Here is a 14,362-nt window from a genome sequence, read left to right as displayed (position 1 = left end):
TAGCTATGATCATAGCTAGAGCATCGCATGTATCATGCTACAGCACAAGTGTCAACTTCACCTCTTATACCAAAGATGTGTTAATTACTGATCATATTCTTTGGATGGCACGTGAATTATTTCCACGATGCAGTTTGGTTTACCTGGTCTCACCATCCCCCATCTTACAGGCTCACACCCTTTGATTCTGTGACGATGATTTGTGGCGAGAGATACACCGAGTCGCCAACTCAACTAACTACTGGGCTGATTAACATAACTATGACCACAAAATTTAATCAAGTTCAATTGTTTGATTGCTAGGTTAGGCATAACCTTGAATCGGAAGACTGCCGATATCTGCAGAAACTCATGTGCTCAATGCGAGGTTAGGCATAACATGGTTCTTTGTTTAGTTTGTCACTTGTATGAAGAAGTTGAGAAAACTTGAATGTCCATAACTATCTTGTGCTTGAATGTTTCCTTTCTATTTCTTTGCGTTGCCAAATACTTCATGGTCCAAGATTCAAACTAGCATATACCCAATGCCACTGCTTTGCCATCTTAGCAGATTGTGCAAATCTCATCATTTCATGCTATTGCATTACAGCAGTGCTAGGTTATCAGTACTACATGAAAGATTATATGTGTTTGTTGTGTAATTCAGTGCCACCAACAAGGTCCTATTTAGCGGCCAGGAATGAAGGGTGCACTCATTGTCTTTGAGAGACAGAGGCTGCAAAGTTTTATTTCCATGATTATAGGATAATATATTTTGCTTCATGAGGTTTCAGTGACCTTCGAGCAAGACGAAACACTTGCTTAGTCTTAATGCAAGACACTTTTGTTTATTAATTAGCAGGAGATCCAATGAAATCCGAGCTAGTCAAACTCTATGATGGCCACCATGCACCTTAATTCCTGGGTGATTGAGGTTCCACATCATACAAGTTCTTAGTTTATGTTAGCCGAACTGTGTAAACCTTCCAGAATTAGTAAGCCTAGCAGGGTCTAGTTTGGTTACTATACCCTAGACACCTAGCGTAGATGCGATAACCCACATGGCTTTCATTTCTTTAAGCTATCTTGGTTGATGCGATCCTTAACTCACCTTTTCATTCTTCTTCCATTGTTGCTCGCATCTCGAGGGGTTAATAATTAATAAACTTAAATAGCAAATCAAAACTTTTGGGTTTAAAGCAAAGCGTTGCAGTGACGAGCTGGGTGACGATTGCCGGGGGGTAGATGTAACTTGTATTAGCAGGATATCTTGATCTTAATCTTGTATTTCAAACCTTAATTTTGTACTATATAAAGCCAAACAACATCCTTCACGTAGCTCATTGTGTTCTTAAGATTTCTTAATCCTAGAATAATTGACGTAAAATCACACGAACCACACACTTAAGAATGATATGAACATGCACACACAGGATACTAGGACGAAACTTCCCCAGCTTTCTGGGCTGCACAGACTCAAATGTAGGTGGTAAATGGTCAAAAATAATTCATGTCAACCAATCACATGGTTCAGATGGAGTAAGACCTACTTTTACTTTCAGTTGTGATAAATATTTATTTTGAAAGTGATTTTTATTTATAGATATATTAAAATAATATTTTTTTTATTTTTAATATTAATTCATCAAAATGTTTCAAAAATATTAAAAAAAATCATGCTTTTTAAAAGAAGTTAGCAAAAATAAACAATGCCTTTAAACTGTACTTTTAGAATGCAATAGAAAATTAATTCCTTTTGTTTTTTTTTAAAAAACTTTTTGCTTGTAAATATCTCACTACTTTACTCATTAAATAATTAAATAGTTAAGATAAATATCATAATAGTTTACGGTATAATAAGATTCAAAAAAATGTGCTATGAAAAAAGGAAAAATAATTTTTTTAAAAAAAGATGCCACTTGGAAATTATGAATGGAAGAGATTGATGGGTTCTTCGTAGATTTCCTATATATTTTCATGGGTTTCTTTTCTCTCTTTCTCTAATCTTATTCTTAACCATGGATTAATGGGGAGTTTTTTCTGAAATTGGAAATGGATTCTTGCAGAGAGAAAAGTCAACCCGACCCCTTTGGGACACGTGTTGGTCCGACAAGAGATCATGGAGTGTTCTTTGTCGTGACACGTAGCGAACTGTCACAACGTAACACAACTGTAATAATAATCTAATCTGAAGTGGTAAAGACCCACTTCATTGGACCAATCACGTGAGAGGTTGGTGTCCTCTACAAGGATCCGTGAGGAGACAAATCATAGGCAGCTAAACTAATTCATGTATTCCTCGAAATGGGGGAAGGAGAGTTAAAATAAAATGTTTGCATGTAAGTCCTCGTGATTGAAATTGGAAATTAGAGATGGTAATTGGATTCCATAATTAAGTTGCAAAGTGACACTAGGTTTCTTAGGATAGCCAAAGTATACGTGTAGAATTGCACAAGATTTGAAATGATTTAGTTTAAGTATAATAGATAGTTAGAACTTGTTTATTTTTGCGGGCAGAAATATTGTTTTTAAAGATATTAAATTTTATTTTTATTGTTTTTAAATTGTTTTGATGTTCTGATATTAAAAATAAAATTTAAAAGATAAAAAACATATAGATATATTTCCGAGTGAAAAATACTTTGAAATACGATTGTCATCGGGTTGCCGAACAAACTCTATTAGTCAAAGCATGTATGATCTAAATGGGATTTTTGGTGCTTTACAAATGGGGGCAGGTAAGATTCAAAGTGTCGATTTGGTTATATAGTGAGAGGAGACATTACCACGAGGCTGACAGTGTTTTCTCTCCCAAATTGTTTCTCTTGCTAGTTTCATCACCTTCTTATTATACTGATCTTGCCTCCACGATGCCAATGCTTTCGGTTCTTGATAGCTTACTTCATTTGTCTCTTACAAATCTTGCCATATTTTGTTCAAGAAGGTGTTCCCTTGAAACTAAACGAGAATATCCATGTATGCTAGCTAGCTAGCAAAATTAATGTTAATTGTGCTTGCTTTCGGCCCTTTGGATGTTAGCTAATTATTACTAATTATTTTACTATTTTATAAAATACTATCATTGGACTAATAAATGCCTAATAGTGCCGATTAATTTCACAGATTCTTGGAGCAAATACTAATATGGAATGTGTTATTGCATGCAAATATCAAGTAATTAACTTGAGGAAAGGAATTGTAAGTAGGGGTGTTCATAATTAAGTATATTTGGATACTTATATTCAATTTAATTTTTAGTATTTTATAAATTATATAAACATGATCCAATCATATATTATATTATGCTCATTTTTGTATAAATATTACAGATATCCACATGTTGGATTATTGCTAATTTTTATGGGTTGAGATTAATTAAAAATAAGAATTAGGCTTAATAAATTATCTCATAGCCTATTTTAATTTGTAACAAATAATTTAGGCTTAATACATCAAATTTCACAACAAATTAAGTTTGTTGTTATGAGGTATATGGGTTGGCTGGGTTTTAAAAATCTCGACCCACCATCCGACCTGTCATATTTATTTTTAGGGTTTTTGACCCACTATCATCTGTAATAACTATATTATCTAATTTTGACTGGTGGGGTCGGGTCAAATAATACAAATATTATAAATGAACCAGTTTTTTTAACACTCCTATTTCTTAGTGTACTTTTCACCACAATTATTAAATCATATCAGGTCGATTGGGTTTTCACCATAATTATTAAACCCGACCGGCCTGGTAAGTCGATCCAGAACTCAACTAACTTGTCCCCTGACCCGGACCGGGTTTAAAGAAATAATCTAGAGCTGGCTTGATTTGACTCGATTAACTAGAGAGTCAATCTGCAACCTAGTCGACTCAGTGAAAACCTAATTTAACTTAAAACAATTTTTTTTTAACTTATTTTTAGAAAAATTCTTGAAACATCATTATTTTAAATTTATCTAAATTAACTTACTCGAATTGTGAACCAATTCTTAAAGTGGCTCATAAACCAAGCTGAAACTACAATATCTCCGTTAACTAATAATCCTATGACAGAACTCATGCCACGATGCAAATTTCAAAGGTTCTTTCAAGAAGAACGACGTCCTCTCACATGCGCTACTGGAAATAAAATAAAATAAAGGACAAAGTTTAATGCTAGAATGCTAAAGAAATAACAAAGAGAATGTCATTCGTATGCTTGTAGGGTATGGGTATATTAGTTGTATTATAAGAGAGAAAGGTGATGAACTGATTGCTACTAGGAGAGAAAACGACGACTGGATATAGCTACAGTGGCAAAAAGGCTGGTTTTGGGAACTTGAACCGAGAAAAATCTGCTCAAGGTTCGGCAATGAAATTCATCAAAAATCCCATCTTTGCTTAATTTGATCCTTTTAAAGCTGAATTCTCATTGAGTTAAAGGCTTCAGTTTCTTACAGACATTACTCTCCAAGTCCCAACTCCCACCACACCACCTTTGCACTAATATTTGTCGATCAAAGAGATCCCGATTCACGAGCAGAAATCAAACTTAAAAGGAGCCATTTCTAGCTAGCTCAAAATGAAGGTGAGTCATTTGTTATTGAAGAGATCATAGAGAGGCATTCTCGGTTCAAAATCCATGATTTGAATTCGTCAAGTTTAGATTTCTCGGGCTATATATTTTGATATATATTTATAAACCTACACACGTTTTGATGAGTGTTTTGATAAGAGATTTTATTTGGTTGCTGGCAGCTATTCAGTTGGATGCAAAATAAGCTTAATGGAAAACAAGGGAACAACACCAAACCAAATGCAGTGAATTCAGCTACTCGTAAGCCTCCTCCTCCCCCTCCTCCTCCTCCTCCTCCTCCTTCTTCTTCTTCTTCTTCGAACTCTTTTTTTTTTTCTATGTTTATTTCAGTATTTTGAGTGAGTTCGAGAAAAAGAGATCACAGGTCAAATTAAGAGTAAAAACAACTTTAAAAATGTGTGTATAAAAGAGATCACCTTTTTTGTTTTATTACAAAGAAAAGGGTCGGACCTCTTGAAGGAATGGAGAGTGGAGACTTCGCCAAATTTATCATTTCATTAATATGTAAGCAGCACAGTCAATTTAGTCACATGCCGAAGAAGAAATGTGATTTATTTAGTCTACATATATTATATTCATAAATATAACATTTTTCTCATTTTAGATACAAGGATAAAAGTTATGGATTATATTAAAATAATTATAATTAAATTATCTATAGTTAATGTATTTCTATATAATATTTTCTAAATAAATACATTCTATAATATAATGGATCGGATCGGATCAGATCAGATGGATAGATTGATTGAAGTCGACAAAAATTATCTATATTCAATATGATAAAAATCAAAACAAACATAAGTCAATAAATCATATCAAAATACATAACATAAGTCAATAACTTTTTTATTTGTTTTACAATATAACCCAGCAAATATTTTATTTGCGGTCAATTAATTTTGTTTTGTCTTTTGGACAGGCCATGTGAAACAAGAGTCTCGGGAGGAATTTAGCGATTGGCCTCATGGGCTGCTAGCAATTGGAACATTTGGCAACAAAGAGCTCGGAGAAAGTAATGAAATCCAAGATGCTGAAGAGGACCAACTTGTTGAAGAGGACCCGTCTTCATCCCATGATTTACAAGATTTCACTCCCGAGGAAATTGGGAAATTGCAAAAAGAGTTGACAAAGCTTTTAACAAGAAAGCCAACTTCTCAAGATAAAGAAAAGGAAACTGCAAATCTTCCATTGGATAGATTTCTTAATTGTCCATCGAGCTTGGAGGTAGACAGAAGGGTCAGTAATACAGCAATCGGTGATGTGGATGACAAAGAAGATGACATTGAGAGGACAATCAGTGTTATACTTGGTAGATGCAAGGACATTTGTGAAAATAATAAGAAGAAAGCTATTGGGAAGAAATCAATCTCTTTCCTCCTCAAGAAGATTTTTGTTTGCAGGAGTGGGTTTGCTCCACAGCCAAGTTTGAGAGATACACTTCAAGAATCAAGAATGGAGAAGGTATGCCTACTTTGTTCGTTTGCCTGCATGTCCAACGAACATTTTGCGTTTTGTCATGATCATAAACGTTTCTCCATGCCAAAACTATCAATTCCACCATAGTTTTTAGACTACGTAACTCCTACTCTAGGGTGCCAAAGCTTGCCACATTAAGAATGCAAAGTTGAGACAAGGCCCGCTAAAATCAAAGCCTAGAAGAGTGCAATTCATATCCTTGTTGCCATAAATTAATTTATACGATTTATTAATGTTATACTTGCGAACAGCTTTTGAGAACATTGCTTCACAAGAAGATTAACCCACAAAGTACTTCCCGGCCATCATCAATGAAGAAATATATCGAGGACAAAAAGATTTCAAAGAAGGAAAAGGAAGATGATGAAAAACAATACAAGACAAGTGATGGATCTAAATGGGTGAAGACAGATTCAGAATGTAAGTTCATCTTTTCGTTGCTTGGGTGTCCAAACATATATATATATATAAAATCAAGATCCAATTGACATATTAACGCGGTCTTGTTCGTTTATTGCAGATATTGTTTTAGAGATTTAATTAAATCTTCATCCCTTTTAAGCATTAATATCACAAGGTATTTATAAGACGACCCTTTTCTCTGTTCATTTTTCCAGCTTTGTTGAAGCATTTAGTAGTGATTATGGAGAGCTAGCATCAAATAAAAACTGGCCAGATATATTATACTCTAAAAATACATATAGATATGTATGATTTTATCTTTAAGCATATATATTCACTATCAAGGCAATTTGATTTCTGTCGTGGATGCTAAATAGCTTTAATTCCAGGTTCAAACGTGGATTGAAGCAAGTGAGTGCTGGAATTATGCAGTAAAGAGCTCAAGGAATTCAAGACCATAAAAGGCCATCAATAAACATATATCAAAGCTACATCGAGGGTGGATTCATGAGGACAAGAAAAACATTTTTTGATCAAGAATGTCACTTGCTATATATTTTGTTGACGGTGCTAGCTTCCCCGGAAGTTTGTTTTTTTCATGTTTGCATCTGTTGATTCAGGTCAGGGCAACACATGTTAACAGTCCAAGGATTTCATTAGTAGCCTTTATGCACCCGAAAAACAAGATAGAGCTGGACATTCTCTCCCTTTTTTTCAGTCCTATTTTACCACACCCTTTTTTCTTAGCTATGTTTGCTCTTGTAATATATATAATTTTGACGTAAATAATATAAAAACTGACAGGATATTATTATTATTATTATTTGTCTTGTTTCAAATAATAATTGACATGATATACATCCTCCTAATATCTCTGCCAAGGCACATAGTTTCAAGGGTCTTTTTTCTTTGAAAAGAGTTTCAGATGATCGGGATCAATTACTCTGCGTTTCAATTTGCCTCTGCCATTGAAAGAAAACATGCAAAGTCTTATGTAGGCAGGAACACATTCAGAGGCTGAGCACTTAGTGATAAATTCAAATCTATTGAAAAATAAAAACTAAAAGGCCAAAACATCCTAAAAGGCACAAAACAAAATCTCCATGGTTTGTTGCCAACCATGCCACAGCCCAGCATATTACCAAGGACATGAGCTCGAGCATGATAACTCAGTTCATGTAGGTATGCACTCCAGCACCACATTCATATGAACTCAAGTTATCATGTTTGAGCCTAATGTGTTGGGCATGCATCTTAGTGCTCACATTAACTCGAGCTATTATGCTCGAGTCTAATGTGTTTGGATTCAGATAGCATACCTGGATTTATTTTTTACTTCTAATAAGCGCACCTTACCCGAACCCAATACTTCCTTGAAAAAAAATTTAGGATCTCACGCAGATCCCTCAGTATTTTATATTAATTTAATATGTATTATTTTAAGTAAAATATAACTTAAAATACCACAATGATGAAATTACATTTTAGCTCCTCATCTTCTCTATAAAAAAACAAGACATGTAGACTATAAATATACCATGAACCCTTTAAACTAACGATTCACAATCTTTTCATTCTTAACATCTTTAGCATGTATATTTTCAGAGTCTATATATCTAAATTATCATTGTATTTTTTCTTAGAGTCTCTAAATCTATAAAAAAGAATTTTTTACAGATAATAGCTACCAACCACCTTAACTTGTTAGGCACCACCAGCTACCAACTACTTAGACTTTTTATATTAAATCACCAAACATTTTAGCTATAAAAAATAAATTAGATTGCTTAAACTAATAAATAAACCTATTAGTCGATATAATCCTTATTTCTAAATTACTTGGAAACTCTGTTACCTCGTGAGTTAGCACATTTTGAGATGCTTTGTTTCAATGCCATTTAAAACATGTTGCCATTGAAAGATCTAACGGCACCAGTAAAAATGTATATAACCCATAGTCATCAAAATCATCGTTGAAAGAAATTATATATGATCGTATGCGAGCAATTTCTAAAATCTATTTTTATTTAAATTTATGATAATGAATATTTTAAAGAATTTCAACCATTTAAAAAAAAAATATATATATATATAAAAGAAAATAAAAAACAAAAAATATAATTCATGATAATTTTGATGCAACAATATAAGAAAATAAAAGAATAATTTGATTTCAAGAAATTATATAAAAACATTAACATAAAAAAGTAAAAAATATATATTACATATTCATGAGCAATTTAAAAAGAAAATTATATTTATACAAAATTTTTCATAAATTAATTGATAATATTACTATTAAAAGCTAAAATCTTATTTAAAAAGTAAAGTTTTTAATGATAAAGAAAGTTATTAATGGTAACTAAAAACTAAAGTAAAAAAATTGATTTATCTTATAAGAAATAAAAGATATCTTTTATCTTAGTTATCTTTCTCATTGTATTTGCTTTCTAAGTACATATAATTTTTTTTAAAATATATTATGCAAATATAACTCTTCTATTTAATAAAAGGTAAATATTTTTTAAATTTTTTATGATAATTAAAATAAATATTTATAAAAATTATAATGATTTAAATTTTGAGAAAAAAAAATATTTCTCTTGTCAAACTCCTTTTTGTTATTGAATACCCCAATAGAACTCTTGTCATTGAATGGAATTCGTTGACACTAAGATTAAGTTTTTTTGTTATCAGAATTGATGTCAATCAATGATTTTTTCTTTTTTATATTAGAATCCGACAAATCTATCTCTCCTCTTTAATACAAAAACTGAAAAATAAAAAAAATAAAAATTTTAAAAATTAAAAAAAATGAAAATATATTTATTAAAAAGTGAAAGGATTAAAATTAATTTTTCTCACTAGCTTTGAAGTTGTTGTCTATTTTTTACTTTGTTATCTTGTCTCCTTGAATCTTTTCCTTAACAAATTAGAAGTAATTGAAGATTAATTTGGCTATAAAAATTCAAATTAAAGGAAAAGAAAGTTTGATAACTAAAATGAAAATAAAAACAACACTGCTTCAATCAACACTAAAATATAAAATGATGTAAAATAAAATGCAAGTGAAATGGCCACACATTTTATTATTTTGTTGTTATTAATGTTCAACCTAACGAGCTTAATAGTATACACATGACTTCTGATTGTGTTGGAGTTAAGTGAAGCTTGCAACAATTAGTATTATATATTAATGTAAAATAATGGTAAACATTAAGAAAAAAATAAGTATGTAGTTGATATTGCGATAGTTTTTATATTTGCAGTTATGATTTTAAAAAAAAAAGTTATTTTAATTGTTTTATTAATAGGTTTTCAAAAATATATGTTTGGTTAAAATTATTATAAGATGAATTTTTACATGCAAAATAAATAAAAATTTGAGGTTTTCATTAATGAAAAACAAGTTATTCTTACTTCTATAAAATCAAGGTTTGAAATAGAATTATACATGAAGTCTAGTGTAAAAGGCAGAAATTATTTGATTAAATACGTGTTTGGTATTGTGGTAAATTGTGTTTTTTAAAAGTATTTTTTTCTTGAAAATACATCAAAATAATTTGTTTTATATTTTTTTTAATTTGAAATCAGCACATCAAAATTATATAAAAAAAAACACACACTAAAAAATATTGATTTAATTTTTTAAGGCAAATGCATATTTTAAAAGTATTAAAAATGAAAGTTATCACACTTTCAACATATAAAAATTATTAAAAAATATCAATTTAATTTTTTAAAAAACAAATATGTTTTTTAAAAATATTAAAAGAATAAAAACTATCACAAATTCAATCATTTACCTGAATAAATAATCTTTTCTTTATTATAGATAAAATACATAAACAGTTGCTAAGTCTGACGACTAACATTAAGATTATAATTTAACGATGCTATAAGCCTATAACTCTTTTTAATTTTCTTAATATTTAATATTAAGATTATAATTAAACGATGCTATAACTCCTTTTAATTTTCTTAATATTTAATATTACGATTATATTTAATATTTAATATTACTAGTCAAAATATATTTTGCGCTTCATAATTTATTAGTAAAATATGGGAGAGGAAGAACCTTTGTCAAAATATATTTTTCTCGGTAATAAGAGTGTAAAAAAAGAAAAATATTTGTCAATCAATCAAAACAGAGAAAGCCAAAGGAAACCATATGGGAGAGGAAGAACCTAACACACTAAACAATAACATCTCCTCAGTCCTCGCATGGATCTTCAAATCCCACTCCTCCCACCATGCCTGCTCAACTAAAATAAAAACATAAGCATCCCCTTTAATGAACAATTTCCCACATTTATTTTTCTCTTACCTTCTCTTAAAAATTCCCTCTGTCTCTTGTTGATCTCTTTTGGTGGCGGTGCGATTGGATCTGAGTGCCTTTCTTTTTACAAAACCCACCAATTTGCTCTTTCAACCCGGAGGACAGAATTAATTCTCTGAAACTTCCCCTTCTCTTTGATTTTTTTCTTTTCTTGGATCCGGACAAAAATATTCTATTGAAGGGTTTTCTTTCTTTTTTTCTCAAATAGTACAGTTAGAATTTGGAATCTGAATTCTTGGGAAATTAAAGGGGTTCTTGTTCATTGAATCAGTTAGGGTTTTTCTTTTTGTTGGTGGGTTGATTGTAATTCATTTTGTTTCGGGGGGGGGGGGGGGGAGAGAGAGAGAGAGTTGTTGTTGTGTCTGTGTGTGTGGTTAAAGGTAAGAGGGAGGAATTTGGAGGCAGCCAATGCCATATTTTGTTGATTGGTATTTGAAGAATTTTTCGGTTATTTTTGGAGTACCGAAAAGTTTACAACTTAAGAGTAAATACCTTGAAAGTATTATCAATCAATGTCTTGGGCAGGCCCAGAAGATATTTACCTCTCTACTTCTCTTGCCAACTATCTTGATAGTAAGTTCTTTCTCTTTCCCTCTCTCCCGCTTGCAGTTTTCTTTGGACTGTTACTGTGCTTAAAGTTGGAACTTTGCAATAATTGCTAAGAAATAAGACTTTTTTTTAGTGTGTAGGCATGCCTAAAGATTGGGAAAGGAGTGGGTTCTTGCAGTTTTGGTATTTTGTTCTTGGAATTGTCTGGATTTCGTCTAAGTATGTTGTTTATCTAGCAATATTATGCTACTTTGGTTTTTTTTTTTTTTTAATTCCATATTGAAATTTATAGCTGACAGCGTTTAATACTTTAATTGGCTTGTGGTCTTGGTTCGGTTGAGCAGAGTTGTGAAAATGTATTTTCAGTAGTCTTGATTATTGCTTATAGTGTGATTCTGTTTCTTTAGTGCAGTTTTTTGGGAGCATATGCTTTCGGTATCTTGAGAGCTATTTTAGTACATGGATTTGTACTCTTTAACATGCAGTTAGGGAAAATGATTAGGGCCATCCTTTTCCCAATTGGAATTTGATGGGCATGTCTCAGCATGGCCTTATTGTGTCAGCCAGTGGCACTGTTTAGCTATTTCCTAAATTTTGGGTTCTATTTTCCCTTGTGCTTCTGTTCTCCTTGCTCGAGATTTTGGAAATTAACTGTTAATGAATGGGATAAAATTCTTTCGTTCTGAATAAAAGTAGGAGCTTTGTTTATTTGCTTTGGTGATTATTGAGCTTTCCTGCTATACATTGCCGAACCCGCATACATCCATTCTTGTTTTAGGTTTTGCAATACAGAAGGTTGTTGTTTATGAAACCCAACTTTGGAATTTAAGAATTTTTTTTCATTCAATTGATATTGATTTAAAAGAAAGTGTTAAGATAATGGGTTATGGCTTATTTTAAAACAGAAAACAATGGGTTATGCGCGGATGCCAATGAACTAAAATGGCTTCATGGTCTTATATTACCCAATTTTCTTTTGTAGAGTTGTCTTGATGATTTCCTATTCTCCAAAATATTTCTTTCTGGTAGTCATGTTAGATATATGAATGAAATTGAGACATATAACTCTAAATATTCAGTGCTGAAAGTCTGCATGGAATTCAGATACAAATGGATTAATTGATGTGTTTTGGACTGTGGATTACTTTTCCTTTGTTCTTATTTGATTGGTGTCCCATGCTTTGTTCATGCTTCAGAGAAGCTTCTTGTGCTCCTACGAGATGGCCGAAAGCTCATGGGATTACTTCGTTCTTTTGATCAATTTGGTAAATTTTCTTCCTTCTCATTGTTTGTAGTTCTAGTTGCTACTGTATGATTTGTGATATCTGAAAACAAAATTTTTGGTCATGTGCAGCCAATGCTGTCCTTGAAGGTGCATGCGAAAGAGTTATTGTTGGTGACCTTTATTGCGACATCCACTTGGGTCTATATGTGATTCGTGGGGAGAATGTTGTCTTAATTGGAGAGCTGGTATGATGTGATTGATTTCTTTGATTGCTGACAATATATTGTTTGGTGCATACTTTGTTGTATTCTTCTAACATTTTCCTTTTGCTTTGCTAGGATTTGGAGAGGGAGGAGCTTCCACCACATATGACTCGTGTTTCAGAAGCAGAGATTAGAAGGGTAAGTTTTCCTCAATAATGTGTTTTTGTTAAGAAGTTAATTCCAAAGACTGAAAGATCACCCGAGGTCCAAGTAACTCCCACCCTTGCATTGTTTCCTAGTATAAAGTCTACAAAAAACTGTTCATCATATAATTGGTAAATTTGGATGCCAGTTTTGTGGTGAGTTTTGACATTTTAGGCAAGGTTTTTTGACATGGCATTTCACTGAAGGTGGACATAAGAAGATGGCTTTGTATGTGCACGAATGTGTGCACGCGTGGTTTTGACCTTGAATAAGCTAATAATAAGCATTTTGTCATTTTAAATGGCTTGATAGTGTTATTTTCTTATCATTGACTGAACTTTCTGACTTTTTTCTGCCACCATCATTTTAGTCAAGTTCCTGAGAAATGAGGTATGACATAAATTGTGTTTATGGTTCCCTTCCTAATTGAACACAATTTTAGCTCTGCTGTTCATTCTCCAGTTAGGGTTACACCCTGCCAATGGAACTTCATTCATTATTTACTATAAGGAGTTAAACTTCTTGCTGCTGCACTAAATAACACACCGCATTTTCCTTTGAAGCCTAATGGTAATATTTTTTAGGGTAAAATTACCATGTAAGCACATAAGCAGTTACATGGGAAGGTAGCCACTATTTGTGTGTCAAAGAACCTGCTGCTGTTGCTAAACTAACAAAGAGATGTCAGAACTTCCTTCAGTTGTTCTCACGAATGTTTTTTCTTAGGAGTCTCTCATTCTGCACAGGAAAGATGCGTATATATCAGCTGCCTTTCATCTTTACTGTAATAATTTTGAACTTTTAATTTTTGCAGGCGCAGAAAGCAGAAAGGGAGGCAACAGATCTAAAAGGTACAATGAGGAAAAGAATGGAGTTCCTTGATTTGGACTAGTGCATCTCTTACATCCAGGCTGTGATCTGCGCATATTTTAGCGGGCAGAGGTTTAGGAGATATGATTAGGTTGGATGTTATTTTCTCGTAGTTTCTGTAACATTTTGCAAAGAATGTGTGAGAAATTTATTCAGTGCTTGTTATTAAGGTTATTTTATGCTCAGGTTAAGGTTAGCAGTTCACTGATAGGCAACCAAAATTGTAACTGGATTTTTCAGTTATAACCCTGCATCCAGAAAAATTACAAGAGCACCTCTAAAATACATCTTTGAAGTCATATCTCTCACCTTCGTTGCGTCTTTTCTTGTTTGGATGGACTGTATGGACCTGCACCTATGCAGGAGGAGGTCTTATGTACAATTCGCTTGTTGGGAGAGGGGGGGGGTGGTTTCGGGACTGCTTTCTTCTTCTTTAGAAAGATTGAGTGCTAATAAGTTTATCTGCCAAAATTAAAGTACAAGTTGGAATTATGGCCCAAAATCGTACCTAAGGTAATGGAATTCCTATGCAGGT

General features: G+C 32.4%; 2 protein-coding genes across 3 annotated transcripts; both read left to right on the top strand.

Annotated features, from left to right (window-relative positions):
• The first annotated feature begins 4,218 nt into the window (after positions 1–4,218).
• On the top strand, positions 4,219–7,253 carry LOC18094709 (protein DEEPER ROOTING 1). The gene is made up of 6 exons (XM_006369062.3): positions 4,219–4,544; positions 4,715–4,793; positions 5,476–6,017; positions 6,284–6,452; positions 6,553–6,609; positions 6,824–7,253. Exons 1-5 carry the CDS (start codon positions 4,539–4,541, stop codon positions 6,570–6,572), a joined length of 816 nt encoding a protein of 271 aa, XP_006369124.2. The 5' UTR covers positions 4,219–4,538; the 3' UTR covers positions 6,573–6,609; positions 6,824–7,253.
• A 3,310-nt stretch (positions 7,254–10,563) lies between these two features.
• LOC18094708 (sm-like protein LSM1B) lies at positions 10,564–14,126 on the top strand. 2 transcript variants are annotated; one of them, XM_006369061.3, is made up of 5 exons: positions 10,565–11,349; positions 12,522–12,590; positions 12,680–12,795; positions 12,889–12,951; positions 13,772–14,126. In XM_006369061.3, exons 1-5 carry the CDS (start codon positions 11,289–11,291, stop codon positions 13,847–13,849), a joined length of 387 nt encoding a protein of 128 aa, XP_006369123.1. In that variant the 5' UTR covers positions 10,565–11,288; the 3' UTR covers positions 13,850–14,126. The 2 variants fall into 2 exon arrangements, with proteins under 2 accessions (XP_024452691.1, XP_006369123.1); XM_024596923.2 differs by lacking the exon at positions 12,522–12,590 and having other exon boundaries at positions 10,564–11,349.
• The last annotated feature ends 236 nt before the right edge of the window (positions 14,127–14,362 follow it).

This window comes from Populus trichocarpa, chromosome 1 (genome assembly GCF_000002775.5).
Source record: "Populus trichocarpa isolate Nisqually-1 chromosome 1, P.trichocarpa_v4.1, whole genome shotgun sequence".
In the NCBI taxonomy this organism is placed as follows: Eukaryota; Viridiplantae; Streptophyta; class Magnoliopsida; order Malpighiales; family Salicaceae; genus Populus; species Populus trichocarpa.
This window is presented reverse-complemented; position numbering and strand designations above follow the sequence as displayed.